At 42.9% G+C, this 24,375-nt stretch overlaps 1 protein-coding gene across 1 annotated transcript in view; it reads right to left on the bottom strand.

The window, feature by feature from the left end:
- LOC139416206 (protocadherin-7-like) overlaps positions 1 to 17,612 on the bottom strand; it is a 223,844-nt gene extending 206,232 nt beyond the window's left edge. Inside the window, exon 1 of the mRNA XM_071164605.1 lies at positions 13,567 to 17,612. Coding sequence (XP_071020706.1) covers positions 13,567 to 16,644 — 3,078 coding nt within the window. The 5' untranslated portion in view covers positions 16,645 to 17,612. The remainder of the gene's footprint in view (positions 1 to 13,566) is intronic.
- Between the last annotated feature and the right edge of the window lie 6,763 nt (positions 17,613 to 24,375).

Here is a 24,375-nt window from a genome sequence, read left to right as displayed (position 1 = left end):
ACCCTGTTGTTCTCCTCTCTATCCTGCATAGGAGCCACACACACATGCACACACACACACACATTCACGCACACACACCAGGGCTCCAGAATAACTTTCTCCGCTGGTTGCCCCTTTTTCACTGGTCGCTCAACTTTCTCAGTTGATGGCATCAGCACAAGATTTGGTCGCACCAATCTTTGAACAGAGCTGTGTCCTATAATGTACCTGCATTCCATACAGAACCAGGTTAATAATGACTAGCCAACTTTTAAATTATCATGCCCTTGCAGGGCTTGACATTCAGATAAATTTGCCAGTGGCACAAGATAAGATTTAAATGATGCACGCATCATCTGCTTTGCCGGCCTAGTATTATTTTCATTCGGGCCAGTTGCTTTCAGTTGGTAATGGCCCGAATGAAAAGAATACTAGGCCAGGAAAGCAGATTATGCGTACATCATTTAAACCTTATCTTTAATTTGTGGGCTGAGCAAGTAGCCTACAGCCTATAATGACCTATACACAAATAATTACATTTTAACTTGACAATATCATATTTATGTTGATTGTTTGGAGGAACAAATTAAACTTTTGCTTAATCTCAAAAAGTGTGTGATTGTTAGAGATTTTGGACAGTCACTTTACAGTTGTAGGGCCGCTTAAAACCAGTTTTATCTTTTGGTAAATGCAATTTTCCCGGTTTTATTTTTTGCCAAATCAATGCCAAGGGATTGATACAAATCCTCATGATATCATTCTACCAGGTAGGCCTAAAACCTTAAGAAACGTTTATTCAAACATCGCATGATGACTGAATTGCGCATCGCAAAGATTCAACCAAGACTTCGGACCAAACTTTTTGAATACTTGGTCTGCATACCCATTGTTGTATAACCATGGCTGTTTGAATAAATCTTGATAATAATAGAAATTGTGAACCAAAAACTGACATGACCAGCTAAAAAAAATGTACTGGCACAATAGCACGCACACACACACAGACACACACTTAAAATATAATATTGCTTCTCAAGTTCCTCTTCTCCTCTCCCAAGTCAAGTCCGATCCATTATAGCCCGAGACAATGGGTTAAAGGATATGAATGGATGTGCCTGGTAATAGAACCAGGTTGATCACTAGAAATAGATTTCGATTACGGACGTTTGAAAAAGGTCCTGAGAACATTGTTAATTAATGCTGACAACTATGTACATTCTATGGATGGATTTGGAGGTGTGACATGACCCTGAGGGCTGCATTGCATGTCTAGACTTGCTTATGAACAATTGCTGAACTGTGGATTGGTGTGAAAGAAGTCTCAGTGATAATGTGAAAATGTCATGTGTGTCTGAATTGTGTTTTTTTCCAAATAAACAATAATTTCAAATAAAGAAAAGGCCTTGAGTACATCGATATATGCCTTCCTCGGCAGTCACAATTTTTTGGAAAACTATTGCCAAGTACTTGCACAAACTCATGATGCCGGGAGGCTAAGTGCGCTGCTCAGATGGTAACAGTGGGTTATTAAGCCTTCCCCAAACCATAGCCCTAACCGTAACAACTCGGACTGAATACTTTAACGTAACACTTTAAGATGTTTCTGTTTTAACCCTGTAACCATGTGGAATTAAACCTGTGACCACGAAGGAATTAATGAGTCAAACATAGACGTCGAATTTCAATGTAAAACTATGAGATCGTGTTGCATAAAACGCTGTCCTTTGGACAAATATGCTGGGGATTAACTGTATTATTTATCTTGGCTGATTCTTAATCCTTGTTATGCAGTCAAGAGATCCTCACATATCTTAATATTTCAACAGCCGCTCCAGAGAAAAATATTAACGAGAGATCGGTGCCAAATGAGCAGACTGTGAATGTGTGTGCGTGTGCATGGGTGTGTGCGTTTGTGCCTTTGTTTCTGTTTGTGTTGTATCTATGTGAATGTGTGTGTATGCTTCTCTCTGTGTGAGCCTGTGTGTTTGTCAGGACTCCCTGAAATCAATCAGATTCTGAAGGTTGTATCTTTTAACTTTTTCATCCGTGAGTTCTGAATATCTCTAACGGTCGCCCCAGCGTGAGTTGTTGTATGCACGTGATATCAGAATGCACTCACAGATCCAAAATGTGATTGTTAAGCAACAGGACAGTTCACACGTGTTGCCTGTTAATTATCTATAAGATATGTTTCAATTTGTAAATTTCAAATTATTATAACAGTTTGAATTGAGGTGTGTTCCGCCTCCTCATTAATTCGCATAGAATTAACCCATTCAGTGTTGGGGACAATTTATGTTTGAGGCTTTACTGAGCCAAACAAACTTCTCTCTTCACAAACTTCTCTCGTCGAGGAGAGCCCACGCACAGATTACTTTGGATTTCTAGAAAGTGTTTTACTCAATTATTTCGATCAATGTTGAGCTGACCCGTGATGTGATGAATTATAAGTAGTAATTTCTATTAGCTCATTCATATTGTGGTTTCTGTCAGCCGAGAGTTATCTAAATATGACCGCTTGTGTTACGTCAATATTTCCTCAGTTAACGCTAGGACTAATATAGCTTACATTTTCCGGTTTGGATGATTGTGTTATGCTGTTGATACTTATGTGAAAGTCTGAATATTACATCCAAAAATAAACTTAACTTTGTAAGGACCGTGTTTGTGCAAAATGTTTCTGTGAAAAAACAGTGTGGCTAGCTCAAATGCTGACAGTTGCATCAATCGATAGTGGATTTTCAAAATTAGCATTCTACTCAAACCGGTTTGATCGTATGCTCCAGGGACCACTGTAGAATGATCACACCCGTTTGTTGGTACGTGGTTAAACCCGAGCAGATCAGAGTTTTTCCACTTGTCAGCACCCAGGCACCACTGACACAGTAATCAGCCAGACAGCCAAAACAATTCAGCCCATCGCATTTCCCTCTGTCTGCCTTCCAAATAACATTTAGCCATCCCCTCTTCATAAACAAGTTCAAATCTCACTAACGAGCGATGGGATTGGTCGCCAGTGGTTGCCGACAGTGACGGGTGACATTAGAACAGGCCTGGGCAACTCCAGTCCTCGGAGGCCTGATTGGTGTCACACTTTTTCCCCAGCCCCAGCTAACACGCAAAAATACAATGTTTCCTGAAATGCATCCCGTACAAGTCCTAAACCAAAAAATTACGTCAAACACTACATAGTGTATCTCTTTAGACCCAGATATATCTCTTAGTAGTATTTGTTGTGTATCAGTATGATTATTTTGACATCAGAAAACAGTCCACTCGTCTGACACCACACTGGTGCCACTACACAAGCATACACTGAGTGTACAAAACATTAAGGACACCTTCCTAATATTGAGTCCCCCCTTTTGCCCTTAGAACAGCCTCTATTCATCGGGGCATGGACTCTATAAGGTGTCGAAAGCATTCCACAGGGATGCTGGCCCATGTTGACTCCAAGGTTTCCCACAGTTGTGTAAAGTTGGCTTGATGTCCTTTGGGTGGTGGACCATTCTTGATACACACAGGAAATGGTTGAGCATGAAAACCCCAGCAGCATTGCAGTTCTTGATACAAACCGGTGCACCTGGCACCTACACCATACCCCGTTCAAAGGCACAGAGTGATGGAAAAGCAGCCAGTAAGTGCTCAGCATATGTGAGAACTGACCCCATAGGTGTGACCCCATTTAGTCGATTATTTGGTCGATGGGCATTTGGTCGACAAGATTTTTTTAGTTAAACAGTGGCAAATATATTATAAAAAATTATGGCACACGAGACACCGGTCTGATTCACACTTGTCTGAGTGAAAAAAATCCATTGCGGAGGCCGCAGGGATGGCACACCAGTGTCACCAGTAGTACATTTACCACTAATTATCATCATTTCTCATCTACAATGTTTGTTTGGTTGAGGTCATTTCTGTTAATGCATTCAATATCCATTGAGAATGACAATAGTTCCTCAACGTAGCCTATATCGATAACCATTCAACATGAAATGAGAGAAAAAATGTCATGCTCTGATCAGGTGGAAACGTCATAAAAAAGGCCTACCTGATTACTTCTTATACAGCTGTGTCTGTCTGTCCGGATCTCACTGGCATGGGAAACTCTGAGGGCCCAGAATATTTTACACAATGTTGCAAGTTTGCTAGCATGAGCTTGGCCGTACCAAGTTAATAATTGATACAATGGTTCAAGATCCTTGCAGACAGACCATGCATAACCAATGTGATTTAAAGGACATTTTTATCAGGATATTTTTTGCATCTGCGGGCTGCAAGTCTTTATTTGGTGGCGCTATGTAGGCTAGTTTTACATATTGGAAATAGAATTTACTTTTAGATTTGTATCATTTTAATTTAGATATACTTTTTATTAACCACATGACAATGACTTTGAGATACTTTATTATAACTGAAATGAAACTGTTCCACAAAAATGTGCATATGAAAATCATTACTGGCAATCAGATCAGTAGAACTGGAACAATAACTTGGCACTCCAAATGGAAAAGGTTGCCGACTGTTGGCCTATTACGGACAACTTCAGCAGTGGGAGGAGGAGGGTTGGGAAGAGTTTTTTTCCTTCTGGTTAGGCTATATTGATCTCTGGCTCCGTCTTTAGTAATTTGTGCGACTTCATATTTAATCACAGTATTAAAGCATCAGATACGCTCAGTAGCCTACACGTTTCAAAATTTGGACCAATCGATTGGTCAAAAGAACAGATGACTGGGTCGACCAAGATTTTTTGGGGTCGGGGACAGCCCTAATCCCTCACATACACACTCAGATACACGCTGAGATACACAGATAAAAAGGTACCCACACAAAGATGCACACACACACACACAGTGTACAGATACAGGCACACGCACATGTAATAAACATGTTAAAATACACATATGCATTTACAAATGTATGCCCTAGAGCACTAGCAGAGCTAAAAACATAAATATCCATTATTTTTGTCCTTTTCTAGTCAACATAGTATCATCACCGAAAGCCTCAGTGGACGGTGCAATTTTTATGAAGCTCAGAAACCATTGTGTTGTTGTCCATTAAAATCAAAGACAGACATACCCACATACAGTATGATCCCTGCTGTGATCCTTCATGTTGACAGCAAACTATTCCCCTGAGTTTCACTAGCAGTGATGCTAAGTGATGTTCAGAGTTACTGGAGCTGCTGCTTGAAGAACAAGCAGATGAGGAGGGACAGCCACAATAGGAAATACCAACAATAGCAATGTACCTTTTAGCAAAATTTAGTGGGTCCCTATCAGGAATTCACACTAGCCCTCAGACAAACTGAACACAAAACATCTGGAGAGCTAGGATTTCCCCTGCTGCCGCCTCCACCACCACAGCGACATGAAGTGCAGGAATTGATACCGGTGAAAGAGAAGAATTACCTGCAAATAAAAATCAGTATTTTCCGTGCTTCATAGAACATTTTATTGCATATTCAATGTAATAAAATTGAAATGTGGGCTCAGAAAGAAGGGGACATTGCTGACACTTCCACTAAAATAAGCCAGCGCGCCGCTGAGCAATCAAGCTGCATTATGGTGACTTTGTGACTTATCTTCCCCATTCTCTCTTTCGCCGTGTTATCATGACAAATGTTACCAATGCATCTGGGCTGCTCCTGATTCAATCATGACTATTTACATTCATACCCAGCCAATGGCCACAATGGCAGATGTAGCGAGGAGAAGAGGGATAGAAATCAAGACAGAAAGAAAGAAAACAGAACCGAAGGAGAGAGACAAGCACAGAAAGAGAATGGAAAGAGAGCAGAAGATTGACAAAGAGAGAGAGATTGATCAAGGCCTCCTTTTCTAGGGGTGTTTTCACACCTGGTCCCTTTCAGACAATTTTTGTGAACTCAGTGCGGTTTGCACATTTTATTTGTGCAGTGTGAAAACTCAGTTCCCTCAAAAGAGCCTCTGAAGTGGTCCGGTTCCCTTTCCTAGGACAATGTTAATGCAAAGCTCCCCAGGTTCACTTGTCGTAATTCCCGTACCACACACTAAACTACTGCAACACCATTTCCCCTGCCATAAACCCTCACATTGCTACCACAAAAGAAAGAAGATGATGACGTGTAGTTTTGCGGAAAATAATGTGTGCTGTTTTGTGCCAAGGACACACAGAAATTCCAAAATGTGTGGTTTTTAGTTCAGATTATGCGTTTGCATTATGTGATCTATAGGCTAAAATAGCTTCATAAGCTGTTTATTAATCGTGGGGTTTGAATAGCGTGAACAGATAATATATTTGGTGAGAATCACAACATAGGGTACAAAATATATTCTATATATTCTATTATTCTATTCTAGCTCTTAAAGGGGCTACCTTGGGTGTACAATTTTAAATTAGAGCATTATTTATTCTGCAGTTATTGTATTGCTATTTATTGCGAATAGTATATTCTGATTACAATTATTATGTCTCATACTTTAACTAAATTCAATCTCTTAGCTTCCAAAATGTAAGTAGGTATATCTAGCCGTCCGATAACACATTCTGACTGAATGGCTTGTCCTGCACTTTGTGAAAACCCAGAGTGCATGTTGGAAAACGATCTTGGTTCCGTTCCAAACATGTGAAAGCAAAGAGAAATAGGACCACAAAACAGGTGAAGTGAACCGGCGAAAGAGTTGAGTCCTCCATTCAAAGGCAATGGCAGTGTGACTATAAAGAGAACTGAGTTCTTTTGCTTTCACCCCAGAGTTCACTTTAAAGAGGACGGAGATCGGTTCTTCTAAAGAAGACGATATGTGAAAACACCCGAAAGGTGATTGATTTCTACTCTTTTGAAAAAAGTATTGCCTTTCGAAAGGCCTCGCCTTCGCAATATTCTTCCAGGTCAGGTAGCCAGGAGCAGTCCATTCAAAGCCATTGAAATACATGAGGTATAATACCACTTAAGTCACATCTTATTTAGTGTTATGTACAGGGTCACCCAACCAGTAGTCAAACAACTGGTCAGACAGAATCCAACACATTCAGTATTGAGTAGGGACTAGTGTTCTCCCTCTTGCTCATTCTCACTTTCTCTCCCTCCTTACTTCCTTCTTCATCTGTTCTCCATGCATGCCTAGCTGTCAGGTAACCCTAATCTGCAGATTAGTCACTGGCCTAAAACTAATGTATTTAAATCACCCCACTCAAATTATTCAGGAATTTGCTGGCCAGTGCAATTTCACAAGTATTTTATCTCTCACTCTCTCTCCATCTCTCCCAATATCCCCCCTTCCAGTCTCACTGTAAAGCACATACACAAAATGCCTGGTGTGGTCTTGCCGTCCATAACAAAGTAAATTAAGCCATCCGAGACAAATGTGATCAAATTAGCATCAGTCGACACGGCAGTAAACACACAGCACCACAGGCAACCCCCTGTACTAAACATAAAGCAGTGATGAACCAACCAGCTGATCTCATTCTGCACCATCTTCATCTTCTCACACCACCAGCTCTTTTCCCTGTGCTGTGCGTATACTTAATGATTCACAGGCAAACAGATGCTGCTTGGTTAATGTTATGTTAGTTGCATGATGATTTCCTTTTAGTGGTTATACTCTACAAAGAATGTAATCCATTCATATGTTGTTCAACCGATTCATGCCAAATGTTTTACCTGTACAATTCACAAACTCCCATATGGGTGAACACATACCGAACACAGAACATTTTATGCCTACTTCCTTATTTCTTTACAGTGTATCATAACTTGGACGATCCACATGGGATTAAAATATAGAAGATAAACAAAACCGTTCTACAACTATTAGTCGAGCCATTTGCATCATATAACGGCTAAGATACCAACAGTGGCCAATGTTTTCTCTCCGGTCCAGCCTCGAGTCAGTCATTCGACCCGTTTCAGCATCCACGGGGGAGTCAACCTGACCAAACATGATAAACCTCGAACAGTACCTCTTATCAAGTAATTACCTTATTGAGTGCAACTGGTGACTGCCTCCCTCAACCTTTTTGACACAGATAGAATCAGAAGCAACTAAATGGAAGGTTACAGAAACGTACTGAAGTTTACAGAGCGGGGTAAACATACAGTAGGTAGACGATTTGCAATGGTTCATATAGATATAGGCTGCAGACTATTTACAAACACGCTAGGTTAGTAGACGGCAATAATAAAGATTCACAAAGGGGGCGGCAAAACAGATTAGGACAAGTGTGGCATTTCAAAGGTGTTTAGGTAACTACAATAGCTTCCGTTTTTAAAGAAATTAGCGTCCAGGCAAATGGAGGTTTTTCCATACTGGTTTTGTGATCTCGGCTAAAGTGCCTGTTACATCATGTGTGTTTGGCTGGCGAACACATACTTAATGACCCCTATTTGCATGCTGATATTATTTGTTTGAGATGCTGTGGCGAGAAGGGAACATGGGGTCCCTATGTAAATAAGGTAAGCTGGGGCTTGACAAGTTGGAGGGGATGGGAAGGGAAGGAAGAGGGAGGATAGGAGCAACACTGTGCAAGTGGAATGAGGTGAGGGAGGAGAGGGCGGTGAGGGCAATGGGGCAATGTCCAGTCATGCTCGCTGAACCAACCCTAGCCTGAGGCGAGGCAGCCTCAGCTGACCCACTGTACTGAGATGTATGCATGCCCTGAAGCAGAGGGATAGGATTGCAACCTGCCTCAGTTCTCGATTGTTTAGAAAAGATAAGACTAAGGATCCACCTGGACAGGGGATAACATTATTTCAAATGCCCCACTTAAAAAAGGCATGGTGAGTTACTTTAAGAGTAAACATTGTGTCTTTGGATAGAACAGGTGAGCTATGGAAGGAATTATATTTAATATCTTAGCTTAGCCAATAATTTAGTAACACTTTATTTGGACAGTCCACCTGTAGATGCTCTACAGCAGGGGTCTCCAACCTTTTGTAACATGAGAGCTACTTTTAAATTTTTTTAACATGTCGCGAGCTACTCATTTTTTTTAGCTTTCAAATAGGCATATATTTTCTCTTCTCCCTCACCCCTGCAACTCTTACCCGGATCCTTCGTGTACAAGAAAAGGTAGTGCACTAGGTTTTCTGTCAATATTTCTGGTAAAATAATGGTTAATAAACAACTCTAAGAGGGGCCCTATAAAACCTAATTATCTTTTATATTTTCCCAAATTATGTTTTCTCATTTTTGTTTTCCTGGTTTAAAACTCTAAAAATGACAATTGTTCTGGGTTTGTACACCAGCTTCAAAGAGCTGAAAATAACATATTTTTCTTGTTTTGTCACATAAACCTAAACTGAACTATTTTAATTTTAGCAACCATGAAATGGCAGAGCAATTTTTGCATATTGCACCTTTAAATGTCCATCTAGGGAGTGAGGAATGTACAGACGAATGTGCCAGTCTAGCAATGCTGCTACTGCTCATTTCATAGACAAGTTTGCAAATAAATTATAGATACAAATCAAATACTTACCCATGATATACTTCTGCCAGGTAAGCCTACTTTGCAGTTAAAATTTAATTGAGAAGGTTTTGGGGAAAGTATTTCAATCAACCCACAAGACGGTTATCACATCAACTGGATACACCAGGAGTGAGAGACAAACGAACGCACCACACAGACAAACAGATGCAAAAATGCTGGAAATAATTGGCAGATATTGTGTAAGGTTTGGCTTTTTAAGCCAATAGTGGCTAACCAGCGGTGTGATAATGTCAATGTTGCATTGATAAGGTAGTAGCTAGGAGCTTGCGGTGTCTGAAAGAGATTTGTTTATGACAGTTTGTGGTGGAACAAGTGAAAATTGCATATACTTTCAGAATTGTTTGGCAAGCTACTCATAGGTGGACTGCTAGCTACTGGTAGCTCGTGATCGACCTGTTGGAAACCCCTGCTCTACAGACTATCAGTAACATTTCAACTAACTATCTACTAACCCTAACCCTAACCCTAGACCTAACCCTAACTTTAACCCTTATTGTAATCCTTAACTTAACCCTTAACCTATAACCCTAGCCATGACCCTTACCTTAATCTTTACCCTAACCCTAATCCCTTATTCTAAACCTAACCCTAACCTTAGCAAACAGATGCTCATCAACAGATAGTTTGTTGATAGTATGACCATTTGTAGAGCATCTACAAATGGAAAATACGCACAATTCCAAATCAAGTTTGACCAATAATTTAGCTTTAGGCGTTTGGTACTTGAGAGTATGGCGATTATCAAATAAACACTATTTAACACAGGGATTTAGCTACGGAAACATAACACAGTAGGGATACAATGGAAGAAAGAGAGAGAGACAAAAAAACACAGGCTTGAATCCAATAAGTGTGGAGTTCCAGGAAGGACTGAAATGTCAGGTACATCACCCTACTGTTCTAACTCAATGGCTGCTCAGTGACACGCTGGCGTTTCACTCTGTGCTCCCCTGACTTAATGACTGCTTAAATGTCTGATGACAACCTGCTAAACTTCACTGGTTGCCTGGTTACCTGCTTGGAGCCCAAGCCGGCTGCTGCATGTGCGGTGGTTATTGTTATATTAGGTAGGCGAAGGATGAGGTGGAAGGAGACCTAGAAGGAACCTGATACCGCAGTAGAGACTCATAGTCAATAGGATAGTGAAGCTGCACCCCCCCCCCAAGTCTCCTGTGGAAAAGTAGAGACCACTCTGTGTACCTCGAACAGGGCTCTCTTTCTTGTGTCTGTCTCTATTTCTGGGAGGAGAGTGAGCGAAGGAGAGTGTGAGAAGTGGAGCGAGAGAAAGAGGAGAAAGTAGAGGGAAAGATGGATAAAGAGAGAGAGAGAGAGAGAGAGAGAGACAGTCGGTGTATGTGTGTGAGTGAGAGAGAGAGATTTGCTAATCCCATCAAAAGGTCTCAACCTCAATGAGCCTTAAATATCGTAGATTGCAATGCATTTTGGATTCCCTGCCACTGTTAATTCAATAACAAAGGTTAAATCTGATATGTTTTGAATAGCAATTTCCATATCTAATGTGATCAATTTGACATTGCGGATTACCCTGTCTCCAGCAGTCGCAATACAATGTGATCTACTGTGCAATTCTCTACAATCAGACATGAAACCTTATCCCTAATCCAACCTCCCACCGGCCTCTGCATGCAAATCCATAGCAACAACGGAGTCGGACAAGAAGCCATGTTTAATTCGATAGAAATAGAATCTATTCATTTCTATTTCTATGTATAATTCCATCCCCAGCACCTATGGGTTTCTTACACATTATGTCCTCAACCAAAGGGGGGTGCTTACCAGCGTGTTTTAGCTGTGGTGGCCCTGTGGTGGCCCTCAGGAGACTGTAAGTGCAGCCGTTCAATCGAAGTATCAACAGGGAATGTTTGACAAGGCATGTATGGGAAAGTAATAACACGTCATAGAATGTTATATACTGTATCTCTGGTGCCTAATGGGTACATGGGGCTACAGTTGCCACTGCTTCTGACAATATTCATTAAACCATAGAGGGCAACACTTCTACATTAGCCACTTCTACAGGAACCGTTGAGGAGAATCGAGAAAAAGTAGCTCTGCATGTTTAAAAAGAGGTAATTGCACATTATGGTGGCGGGGACAGCCTTTGCAAACGCTCAACACTCAATGCTCAACACCCCTGTGTGTTTTCGGGTCTGTGTCTGAATCTTCGAATGAATTGACTTGTCTATAAAAAAAAAAAAACGCTGTAGCGAGCATTCACATGAAAAAGTAAATAAATAATTATGGAAAAGTGCAGCAGCACAGCTAGCGACATACACAATACATGGCTCTGCCGCAGCAAATAGAGTGTCCTGTTAATTATGGATGGGACATTCGTAAGCAACAGCAGTCCTCACACAAAACACTGAATACAGCGCATTAGAAGCTGTTAGAGACAGTAGAGGGAGGGAGATTGAGAAATTAAAGAGGAAATAGCAGAAGGGAAAGGGATATAGCGTAGAGTAAGGGAGAGAAGATTAATAAAGAAAGAGACTGCAAGAAAAAAGACAGGCGAGGAAAAGAGCAAAAAGAAATTGAGAGCAATGATTTTGAGGAGAGGGGCAGAAATTGGTATGGTGGTGAGAGATAGAGGAGAGTGAAAGATAGGGTGGGAGAGGAGGCGGCTTTGAAGAAAGGAAAAGATGCAGGGGCGGATAGAGAGAGAGAGAGAGAGAGAGAGAGAGAGAGAGAGAGAGAGAGAGAGAGAAAGAGCAAGGGGGGACACAAGATGAGGGGGGGAACAAGAAAGAGAGAAATCAGCCCAATCTACTGTGCTGAACAGCACTCAGGAATGCAAGAGGAGTTTGCTGCTTCCAACACGTAAGAGAACAATCAATAATGCATTAGATTGCCATAGAAAACACATGAAACAATAGGGTAAGTGTTATTTTCCTGGTAAATGCAGATGAAAAGGAACCGACTTCATCATGTATTAACCTTGATTCGCACCACCTGGCTTTCTCATAGATTCGTTTTTTTTTAAGAACCATAATGATATGAATTGATTAATTCACACTTCCCTAGAATATGAAGTTCCCTGTCATGCGTGCAGCCATGAATGATGGCACAAAGAGTCGATGAGAGGAGAGAGGAAGATGGGAAACAGAGGAAGTGATGGCCGGAGGGAGAATGTGAAAGAGATGGGTGTCATAAGGAAATAAAGAGGGTATAGTGAGATGAAGGAGAGAGAGAGAAAGAGGGAAGAGAGAGAAATGGATGGATGAAGAGATACATGAGAGTAGCCTACAGAAGGGATGGAGAGAGTGAAAGACAGAACATGTCTGAGACAGAACATGAGAACGAAAGAGAGAGAGAAAGAGAGAGAAAGAGCAGGAGGGAAAGGTTTAGGTAAGCCTGATTTCACTGCTGGGTCAGTGAATTGATACAGACACATCAGGGCACAGGAAAGTTGTGACCTCCTGCCCAGATGTTCCTAGTCAAGCTGAAATCCAGTAAAACACGGCTACCTCGGTTAGCATTCCTTTAGAAGGCCACTCCTATATTTCATTTTCACAATGTCTTACTTGTTTTTCTTCCTCTTGTTTTTTTTTCACCCTCTAAAAGGAAGAAAAAGGCTGCTTTGTTACAAAGAGGGCGGGGAGTTATTGACCTAGCAGAAGTGTATCCTAGCTACTTAGCCACACTGTGATAGAATAACTGCAAACCAGACCCTTATGCAAACTGTCTACAACACTCAAAACACATACATGCACAGGTCAGCAAAAGTGACACCACAGTCAAACTAAACCGCCTCACAATACTAGAGAGAGCAAAAGAGATATGCTTAGGCGAGTGAAAATGAAATCCTGGCATAGGCTACGCATGTCCTCATTTCCTTTTCAATATTACATGGTGAATGGCACTCCAAACCCAAACAGATCAATATAGCTAACTTGACACATATTAGCACCATAAAAGCAACATGACTACTGAGACTAGCCCTGTCAGGAGGTATTACGCAGGAGATAACACTAAGAGAGGGAGAAACATGACACATTTGAAAACAGAAAGAACAAGAAGAAGAAAAAAATGACAATATATATATATATATATATATATATATATATATATGAGTCAATGTATTCTTACCTGTTTGTTGTACTTGTTGATGGTTTGACTGCTATACTCAGAGCAGTGGTCAGATCCAAGGGAAATGTTATCTCCGGTGCCAACGAAGGTGTTGGCAGGGGGAAGGTCCTGAACAGCCTGATGCTTTTTCCCGGCCGTGGGTGACTGGGGGTGGAGCTGGACTGTGGGCAGTGGCGAGCTGGACTTGTAGTGCCGGGCCAGATCCGGGCTCCCGGGCCCTCCGTTAACAGACCGGTATCGGCCCATCCCAGGGCTGTCCGACAGCTTCTCGTTGACACCATCGTAGCGCTGGCCGTTGGGCTTGGAGGCCTCAATGGTAACGATGCTGCTGTACAGTGGCTGTTTGGACTTCTTATTCTTCTTGTCCTTCTTAGGCTTTTTGCCCTTGTCATGCTGCTGAGGGGTGAAGAAGTCCTCGTGGTCCTTCTTGCCTGCCTCATAGCCATTCTTGTTCTTGGGGCGGCAGTAACGGGCCATGACGACGATGAGGATGATGAGAATGACTGTCATGATGCCCGAGACCACCCCGATGACGATGCTCAGCCGCTGCTTACCCAGGTCGTAGTTGGGGTCACCAGCGATGTTGGTATTGAGCGGCGTACCCAGGCTCTTGGCCACCTGGGCCTCTACAATGGTGGAGTTGGAGAGGGTCTCATTGACATAGACATGCACAAGGGTAGTGGTGCTCTGGGACGGCTGCCCGCTGTCGTTCACCTGAACCACGAGTCGATGGAGGCCATAGTGTTTCTGCTCCAGCTTCCCCACCAGTGAGATGACCCCGCTGCCTCCGTCAATATCAAACAGTTTGAAGGGGTTTCCACCGATGATGCTGTAGTTCAGGTCAGCGTTGATCCCTGTGTCCGTATCAGTGGCTATGACGGTTCGTACTACAGTCCTGACGTTGCTGGAGGGGGGCAGGAGAGTGTAAGTGCTGTTGATGGGGAAGGTGACGGTTGGCGGGTTGTCGTTCTCATCCATCACAAAAAGTGACACGGTGGCTGTGGCGGATCTGGGTGGGTCTCCACCGTCCACAGCCTTGACCCTAAATGTGTATGAAGTCTTCTGCTCGCGGTCAAATGACATGGTGGAGAAAATGGTTCCTGTGTCATTCTCAATGGAGAAGATATCCTCCTCTTCCTCGATGAAGAGGCTCATTTCAGCGTTCTGGCCCTTATCAGCGTCAATGACGGTCACCATGCCAACAGGGCTGTTGGGTGTTAGGTTCTCTTTGACGTAGAAGGTGAACACGTCCTGCATGAACTTTGGCTCATTGTCGTTCTTATCTGCCACCAGGACCACCACAGTGGCTGACCCCTGAAGTATGGGCATGCCCTTATCTTTAGCTATCACTTTGAACTCATACCTCTCTGTTTGCTCCCTGTCCAGAATGGTGTTTACTCTGATGTCACCACTGTCTGCATCAATGGAGAATATCCCATTTACAGAGGAGACGAGGGAGTAGGCGATTTCTGCATTCTTGCCACTGTCAGCATCGATTGCCTGCACTGTGGTCACCCTCTCGCCTGGGGCATTGTTTTCCAGAAAGGACACCTCCACCACGTTCTGGCTAAAGATGGGTGGGTTGTCGTTGAAGTCTCCCACCTTCACGATAAGCGAGTTATTACTGGCCAGGCTAGGGCTTCCTGAGTCCACAGCCACGATGACCACGTTGTACTCCTGTGTGGCCTCATAGTCCAGCGGGGCTGATGTATGGAGAAAGTATTTCTTCTTATTCATCTCACCCTCAATCTCACTGGCCGGTTTGAGCTGGAAGGGCACGTCACCCACCACAGTGCAGGTCACGATGCCGTTCTCGCCCTGGTCGCGGTCTGACACCTGGACTAAAGCTATAGGCGTGTCCACCACTACATCCTCTGCCACATTGGCCACACCATCTTTCAAGAAAATGCGTCCGATCTTACGAATCTCGATAGCAGGCACGTTGTCGTTCTCATCTTTGATGTTGAGGACCACGGTTGCCTTGTCCATTTTGGGTGGCTGACCTCGATCCCTTGCCATTACCGTGAAGCGCAGCTGGCTCACCTCCTCGCGGTCAATACGATGGAGCACGCTAAGCCACCCCGAGCCCTCGTCCAGCCTCAGCAGCCTACGCACTGACTCTGTGGCCGCACCAAATACATACTCAATCTGACCGTTCACCCCAACGTCTGCATCAGCTGCTTTCAGCTGCAGGATGGGGGCACCAGGGGAGCTGTTCTCTGGCAGGTCAGCCTCATACACAGCCTTCTCAAAGCGGGGGCTGTTGTCATTCACATCAGTGATCATCACCCTCAGGATGGCCTGGGAGGAGCGTGGGGGGTCGCCCCCATCCCTAACACGCAGGGTGAGCTCATAAGAGTCCCTCTGCTCCCTGTCCAGCGCTCCTTTAATGATGAGCTGCGGCTGTTTTTCCCCATCAGTTGTGTCAGCAACTTGCAGTTCAAAGACGCTGCTCCTGGCTGCCCCCTCATCAAATCTCCTGCTGTCCACTCCGCGTCCCCCTGAGTTCGAACCCAGGCGCCTGGAGCTCTCCCCGCTGTCCTGAATAAGCTCATATCTCTCAATTCCGTTCCTGCCAAAATCTCTGTCGGTGGCAGTGGGCAGGAGATAGAGAGTGCCAATCGGTCTGTTCTCTTCCACTGACAGTGTCAGAACAGGAGAGGGGAAAGACGGGGTGTTGTCATTTATGTCTAAAATAATGACTTTCCCCTCGAACAGGTCAACCCAGCTCTGAGCCGGTCCAATTACTGACACTTCAAAATCTATGAAACATTCGTTTTCATCAAATATCATTTGGCACTGCTGTAATTTTTCACGGTCTATCCGCCGTTCATTAGTGGTCAACTCGCCTGTTATATTATCTATTTTGAAAAAATCAGAGCCGGACTCGAGGGTAAACGTAACCTCACCAGACCCGGCGACGATTCCGAGGTCTTTGGCTACGTTCCCTACCCTGACATCGGCGGGTCCCTCCTCAGCCAAGCGATATCGCAACACTTGCTTGGCATCGGGCTGATTCAGCAGCTGCAGGATGAGTATACTGTAGCATATATAGTCCACTGCGCCAGTAGTCCTCATTGTTCCCCGCAATGTCTTAACTGGATTATAAAGCCTTGAATCGAATGAGGATGACGTTTACTTGCTGCTATTGTTTTTGTTAAACGTAATTTTCCTTCTCGGTTAATTTGAAGTCCTTCGTTTCAGGATGTGTAAGACTTCATACTCCGGACGCACTCCAACACCGCTTCAACTGCAGTGAATGAGAGCAAGTGCACCCGCTATACTTTTCTTCATTTTTTTGTGGGTGGGGTGGGGGGGATTATCCTCACCCCTTTTTTCCAGCAACGAATAAATGTTTCTTTAACAGTCCGTTCAGTCTGGTTATATCCTATGTCATGAATTCATAACGATTCCGAATATCTTATCATGTCTGTAAAGAGAAAATGTCCAAGATGTTATCTTATTTTATCAGTCCGAGTTTATTCAGTTAGACAAAAAAACACATCTCCCAGATTGATATAGAAGCGATGTAAATGGTCAAGATTCCTTAGACGGTATTTCCAACAGATTAGTGGCAATGAAATTGCCCGCACAGATTCCCAAATTGTGATGATACAGTTAGGCTACTTTACAGAGCCACTCGTCTTCTTACCTTGAAACAGCGTATAAGCAACACATTATGTGTCCAGTAGCCTTTCCAAGCAGCATCCGTGCACTCTGATTTCTTCTCTACATTCACTCACTTATAACAAGCAGCCCGTAAGTAGTTAACGTTAGTTCTCACAGTCGCAAGCAATACGGATAGAATACAAAAAAACTGATAGTGAGGGAATAATAAAAAAAATGAAACAAACAAGGACAATTGTAATTCCCGATGTAGATATTGGAAAATGTCGGTGAATTATTACGTGAGAATCCTCCTTCTTTCCCGCATTCTCAATCCAAGCGCCCACTCAACACATGCATGTACGCAGCGTGCGTTTGCAGCACCTATCTGCTGGACTGTGAGAGCGATTCACAATTGTGTCTCGCGCGCTCTCTCCACCTCTCCAGTTTCGTTCCCCAGCGCACGTAACTAGGGCTGAATTTGTTTGGTAGGTTTCTAGAGGGTAGGCCTATTTGTTAAAAGGAGAGGGAGGGAGGGAGAGAGAGAGACGAGAGGTTTTTTGTTTCTTGTTAATAAGGGGATGATTTAACCAAATGTGACAGTACCACATGAAGAAAATGCAATTGCAATGCATCACACACTACCCATTCGAATGGTCTTTGTCAGGGTGGGGGAATAGTGAGATGGCTTAGAAAAGATACACTCTATCGTGAACCATTTTACGAGGATGCCGCTTCATTAATTCAACATGTAAATTGCGTTATGGCTTAGCCTATAATGCGCCAATAGAAAAGATTGGACTGCCGCATTTTACATGGTGGTGTTTTGTTTATTACACAGTCATAAGATGTCTGTAGCCAGTAGACCGTGCTATGAAGACGGTGCTATGCAGACCGTAATATATATTTCTCACTAAAGTTGAGATAGTTGCCGCTCATTTTCGAGTGATGGCTTGACTATTCCAACACGCCGGTTCCATTTTCGCTTGTATTTGTTGTCAAACTTTTACGCATGTAGGCTATGATAGCCTACAGTCCTATATCCAAGTAATATCTTTAACCGATGACTCTCCATCGTCCAGTCATTATGTAGCCTAATTCTACATAATTATTTGTTGGTTCAGTAGATTATTATGACCAAACGGGGAGATAGAGGCCCCTACGTGTTGGATTCTGAGCGCAGCGCTGAGGTTTCTCTCTGTGGTTACTGATACAAATGTGTGTGGTCGCCTGTGGCTTTGTTCTCTCCGGAGCAGCGAGCTCAGTGTTACCTTGCCCCTTATTATTTCCATGAATGCAGCCTAGACACCTCCGTGGATGGGCTTGTCGGAGCGTGCGACACTTGGACACTGCACAACCCACCCAGAACTATCCCTGGCAGAGATGTGTGATGCTGCAGTGTGGGGCTATAGCCCATGGTGGGCAATTAAACTCAGAACATTGGAATGTATAAACAAGTCTAGATCTAAACACCTTCCCTGACAAAAAAATATATTGATGCCAAAGCGGAATAATTTACATTAATCGAACGCTAAAATACGTGAGTGCACGCGTGCATGTGAGGTCGTCCTCCGGTAAAGGTTTCCCCTCTCTCCCACTTAACATAGGGAGACCCGTAGCCATCTGTGCTGTGCGGTGAAGGTATGGCATCGCAATAAAAGAAAAGGAGAAAGGCTGCGGCTGTATTTTTGAGGCTCCTCTGAATTCCAGCAGTGGCCAGTTCTTTGCTCTCTATCGCCCCCTGTCTTTGACTAATATTTATAATTACAATATTCTCTTCAGCTAATGTACGTGCAGTGATGTGTATTTTGGGATACTTTTTGGATGGACATTTCGGTTGTGTATATTAACATGCTTATTGGACTGACCAACATATATTTTTATTTAGATATACAGTACCAGTCAAAAGTTTGGACACACCTACTCATTCAAGCATTTTTCTTTATTTTGACTATTTTCTACATTGTAGAATAATAATGAAGACATCAAAACTATGAAATCACACGTATGGAATCATGTAGTAACCAAAAAAGTGTTAAACTAATCAAAATATATTTTATGTTTGAGATTCTTCAAAGTAGCCACCCTTTGCCTTGATGACAGCTTTGCACACTCTTGGCATTCTCTCAACCAGCTTCACCTGGAATGCATTTCAATTAACAGGTGTGCATTGTAAAATGTTATTTTGTCAAATGTATTTATATTTATTTAATGCATTTGAGCCAATCAGTTGTGTTGTAACAAGGTAGGGGTGGTGTACAGAAGATAGCCCTATTTGGCAAAAGACCATATCCATATTATGGCAAGAACAGTTCATCATTACTTTAAGACATGAAGGTCAGTCAATATGGAAAATATCAAGAACTTTGAAAGTTTTTTCAAGTGCAGTCGTGAAAACCATCAAGCACTATGATGAAACTGGCTCTCATGAGGACCTCCACAGGAAAGGAAGACCCAGAGATACCTCTGCTGCAGAGGATAAGTTAATTATAGTTAACTGCACCTCAGATTGCAGCCCAAATAAATGCTTCACAGAGTTCAAGTAACAGACACATCTCAACATCAACTGTTCAGAGGAGACTGCGTGAAACAGGCCTTCATGGTCAAATTATTGCAAAGAAACCACTACTAAAGGACACCAATAATAAGAAGATACTTTATTGGGCCAAGAAACATGAGCAATTGACATTAGACCAGTGGAAATCGGTCCTGTGGTCTGATGAGTCCAAATTTGCGATTTTTGGTTCTAACCGCCGTGTCTTTGTGAGACTCAGAGTAGGTGAACGGATGATCTCCGCATGTGTGGTTCCCACCGTGAAGCATGGAGGAGGTGTGATGGAGTTGTTTTGCTGGTGACAATGTCAGTGATTTATTTAGAATTCAAGGCACACTCAACCAGCATGGCTACTACTGTCACGACGTCCACCGAAGGTGGCTCCTCTCCCTGTTCGGGCAGTGCTCGGCGGTCGTCGTCGCCGATCTACTAGCTGCCACCGATCCATTTTTCCTTTTCGTTTAGGTCTGTCTGTTTTTGTTATCACCTGTGTCTGATTTGTTAATTTCGGTGGGTTTATTAACCTCCGCTGCCTGCTAGCCTTTGTGTGAGATTATTTTGCTGTGTTAGCTCTGTTAGGGGTGCGTGTTTGCGCCACGTTTTTTTTACCCCTCACAGTCGTTGTTCCGTTGGTACTGTATTAGGAGTAGAGGTTTCTCCTCCGTGTGTTTCGTGATTTTCTCTGCCTATTGTTGGTGGGTTGGGACTTATAATAAACGACTGTGCCAACTGGAATTCCTTGCTCTCCTGCTCCTGACTCCTGCACCTTCCTCTTCTTAGGAGGCACCTAACAACTACAGAATTCTGCAGCGATACGCCATCCCATCTGGTTTGCTCTTAGTGGGATAATCATTTGTTTTTCAACATGACAATGACCCAAAACACCTCCAGGCTGTGTAAGGGCTATTTGACCAAGAAGGAGAGTGATGGAGTCTAATGACCTGGCCTCCACAATCACTTGACCTCAACCCAATTGATATGGTTTGGGATGAGTTGGACCGCAGAGTGAAGGAAAAGCAGCCAACAAGTGATTAGCATATGTGGGAACTCCTTCAAGACTGTTGGAAAAGCATTCCTCATGAAGCTGGTTGAGAGAATGCCAAGAGTATGCAAAACTGTAATTAAGGCAAAGGGTGGCTACTTTGAAGAATCTAAAATCTAACATATATTTAGATTTGTTTAACACTTTTTTGGTTACTACATGATTCCATATGTTATTGCATTGTTTTGATGTCTTCACTACTATTCTACAATGGAGAAACCAGTAAAAATAAAGAAAATACCTTGAATGAGTGGGTGTGTCTGTCACGCCCTAATCTGTTTCACCTGTCTTTGTGATTGTCTCCCTCCCTCCAGGTGTCGCCCACCTTCCTCCTTATCCCTGTGTATATGTACTTGTGCTCTCTGTTTGTCTGTTGCCAGTTCGTCTTGTTTGTCAAGCTTACCAGCGTTTGTCCTGTCAGCGCCTGGTTTTTTCCAGCCTCGCTTTTTCTCGGCCTCCTGGTTTTGACCCTCACCTGTCCCATCTCTGTACCCACCTGCCTGACCACTCTGCCTGACCCTAAGCCTGACTGCCGACCTGTACCCTTGCCCCTTCTCTGGATTATTGACCCATGCCTGTTTTGACCTGTCTCTTGCCTGCCCCTTGGACTATTAAACCATTGTTTAGTCTACGTGTCTGGATCTGGGTCTTACCTTGATTCCTGATAGTTTCCAAACTTTTGACTGGTACTGTATGTAGGCCTAGTGGTAATTTTTCTCAGCCAATGCCAGGCACAATGTTTTGTAAAATGAATGCAGGTGATGATTACAAATGCATTCATTATTTTTGCATAATAATGCAAAAAAAATGAATGCATTTCTATCATTTCACAATGTAAAAATATGCCCATATATGCCCTTTCTCAAAAACTGTATAAGATAGTGTAGAACAACAATTTCCATCTTATAGAGTGAGTCAGTGGGTGAAATGGTGAGATGAACACTTGTATAACATATTATATTAATGGGATTAATATATTGCCTATACTATTTCGGGATCAGCTTTTCTCCTCTGGTTCTCTATAGGGACATAGAGTAATTGATTGCATAGATATGACATAATCGTCAACCATCAGTGAACATGAAATTGTCATGAAATTAGCCTTTTAACAGGAAACATGTACAAGTTATTTTATTTCAATTAACCAGAAGCAACATTGACTCCCAAACGTAATGCCCATGACTCAAACTATGCCATAAATCCATAAGGGGATAAACCAACGAAAAGCTACACACTTACATCCATCTCCTCTCAAAAAATATCCCATAACTTCTGCTCATTACCTCTATAGGAGGTATGTGTTACTGCAAAATACATATTTCTGTTAAATAATAAATGTACCAAGTTGCTTTGAAGTGAGGCACTGGTTCCTCTGATCCCACCGGAATTTGTATGCATGCTGCTGTTGCTGAGTGATGCTAAGCTAAGGCAGTGGCACCAGGTGTTGGGACTTTACCTAGGCTAACTCACTCAATTAATTATGGAGCCGACATTGCAGTTCGCTAAGTGCCTGCAAGAGAAGAAATCTTCCTCCATTTACATATTTGTGGCACCAAGCATAGACCTTCATCAATCAGTTTCAACTCTGATTCGTCAACGAGGGGATGTGTAGTGTGTAGTTTCACTCTCTGTGTCCCCCCCCCCCCCCCCTTCAGGCACAATATTCAACACCCCACAGTTGAATGTTGTTCCCAAATCGATGCAGTTAAAATGTGTTGGAAGTGCTACAAGTGTGTAAAACTAGCAGAGAGGTGTTTCAAAGCTGACTTTCTTTGTCAGTAATACAGAAGGACATTTTGTCCATTTCATTTTTATCGCATACCTCTAAATACATCTTTAAACACAAAATGCTTCCCACCTCTCCATCCCACCTCTCTATCCTGTTCATACACACCTCAGAGCAGCAGTCAACCATGATAGCATCAGTGTGGTGTAGCAGTGTAAGGCCGCTTTTACCGTCAGCTATCGACAACAGTGCACTCAGAGAGGTCTAAAGCTAAAGAAAGTATGCAGGGACAAAGGGACAAAGTATCATTCCTCTATGTGTGTGCTGTGTGTGAGAAGGAAATGGTGTTCTAATGTGTGTGTGTGTGTGTGTGTGTGTGTAGGCCCCACGTGTGTACTGTATGTGCATGCATGTATGTGTCTGCTCTACTTTGGTCTATTAGTCAGTGCATAGCTGAAGCATGACCATGTTGGCCCTGGGAAAAACACAACAGGCCAGCATGAAGGTGTAAAAGCCCTCTGAAGCAGCTAGCCCACTGTCAGGTAACTCTTTGTAGTATAGCCTGAAAGCTAAACTGTCATGGCATTTCTGTCTATGGAAGGAGAGGGAAGAGTAAACTAGCAGTGACTCAACACAGAGCTCCAAACCAGCTCTTCTGTAGAGCCAAGGCTTCTCTCTCCAACTCCAACTCTCCCTCAAGCTAGGGCTATTTTGGGACTGTTGACGCCTTGTTTCACCCACCGCCCCTGTGTTTTCACAGAACTGTTGAAGATATCACTTGACAATATGTCTTGCATTCAACTGAGTTTCTGATCGTATGCTGTCTTATTGTTATAATGGTCAGTGGATGTGGTTAGATTAGATAGATAGATACTGTACTTTGAGACTGAATTAAATTATTCCAACCACAATAAATGAAATAACAGACACATCCGGGATGTTCGCAGGACGTATGCAGAGCATGCTATTCTGATCTTCTGAAATAGACTACATTTTTTCATATTGTGTTTCTTTAGACCTGTCTAAAATAAATAATGCATTTATTGTGATGGTGTAGGCTATATTACATGGATTTATTTGACTTTTAAAAATTTACTGTAGATGTTCCAACGGTCTGCACGTGTCCTTTTCCAATTCTGAGGCGCATATTGAAGATATTGGAAGAACTGTCCACATTTACTTTTCATCACCCAACAAGATGAGCAGGCCTAACGAACAGAAAAAGCACTAGCCTATGCCAATCTACTATCCCCCATAGTACAAAAGTTGACCTATTATATTCTGTGCGTGAAAAAAATATTGCAAACCTAGTCCGGGACAGTTGGATGCGATAGATCCCAAATTAAAACAACCACTCAAATCAAATCAAATGTATTTATATAGCCCTTCGTACATCAGCTGATATCTCAAAGTGCTGTACAGAAACCCAGACTAAAACCCCAAACAGCAAGCAATGCAGGTGTAGAAGCACGGTGGCTAGGAAAAACTCCCTAGAAAGGCCAAAACCTAGGAAGAAACCTAGAGAGGAACCAGGCTATGTGGGGTGGCCAGTCCTCTTCTGGCTGTGCCGGGTGGAGATTATAACAGAACATGGCCAAGATGTTCAAATGTTCATAAGTGACCAGCATGGTCCAATAATAATAAGGCAGAACAGTTGAAACTGGAGCAGCAGCACGGCCAGGTGGACTGGGGACAGCAAGGAGTCATCATGTCAGGTAGTCCTGAGGCATGGTCCTAGGGCTCAGGTCCTCCGAGAGAGAGAAAGAAAGAGAGAAAGAGAGAATTAGAGAGAGCACATTTAAATTCACACAGGACGCCGAATAAGACAGGAGAAGTACTCCAGATATAACAAACTGACCCTAGCCCCCCGACACATAAACT

Source organism: Oncorhynchus clarkii, chromosome 9 (assembly GCF_045791955.1).
Source record: "Oncorhynchus clarkii lewisi isolate Uvic-CL-2024 chromosome 9, UVic_Ocla_1.0, whole genome shotgun sequence".
NCBI lineage: Eukaryota > Metazoa > Chordata > Actinopteri > Salmoniformes > Salmonidae > Oncorhynchus > Oncorhynchus clarkii.
The sequence above is the reverse complement of the archived record's forward strand: the minus strand, read 5'-3'. Positions and strand labels throughout refer to the sequence as shown.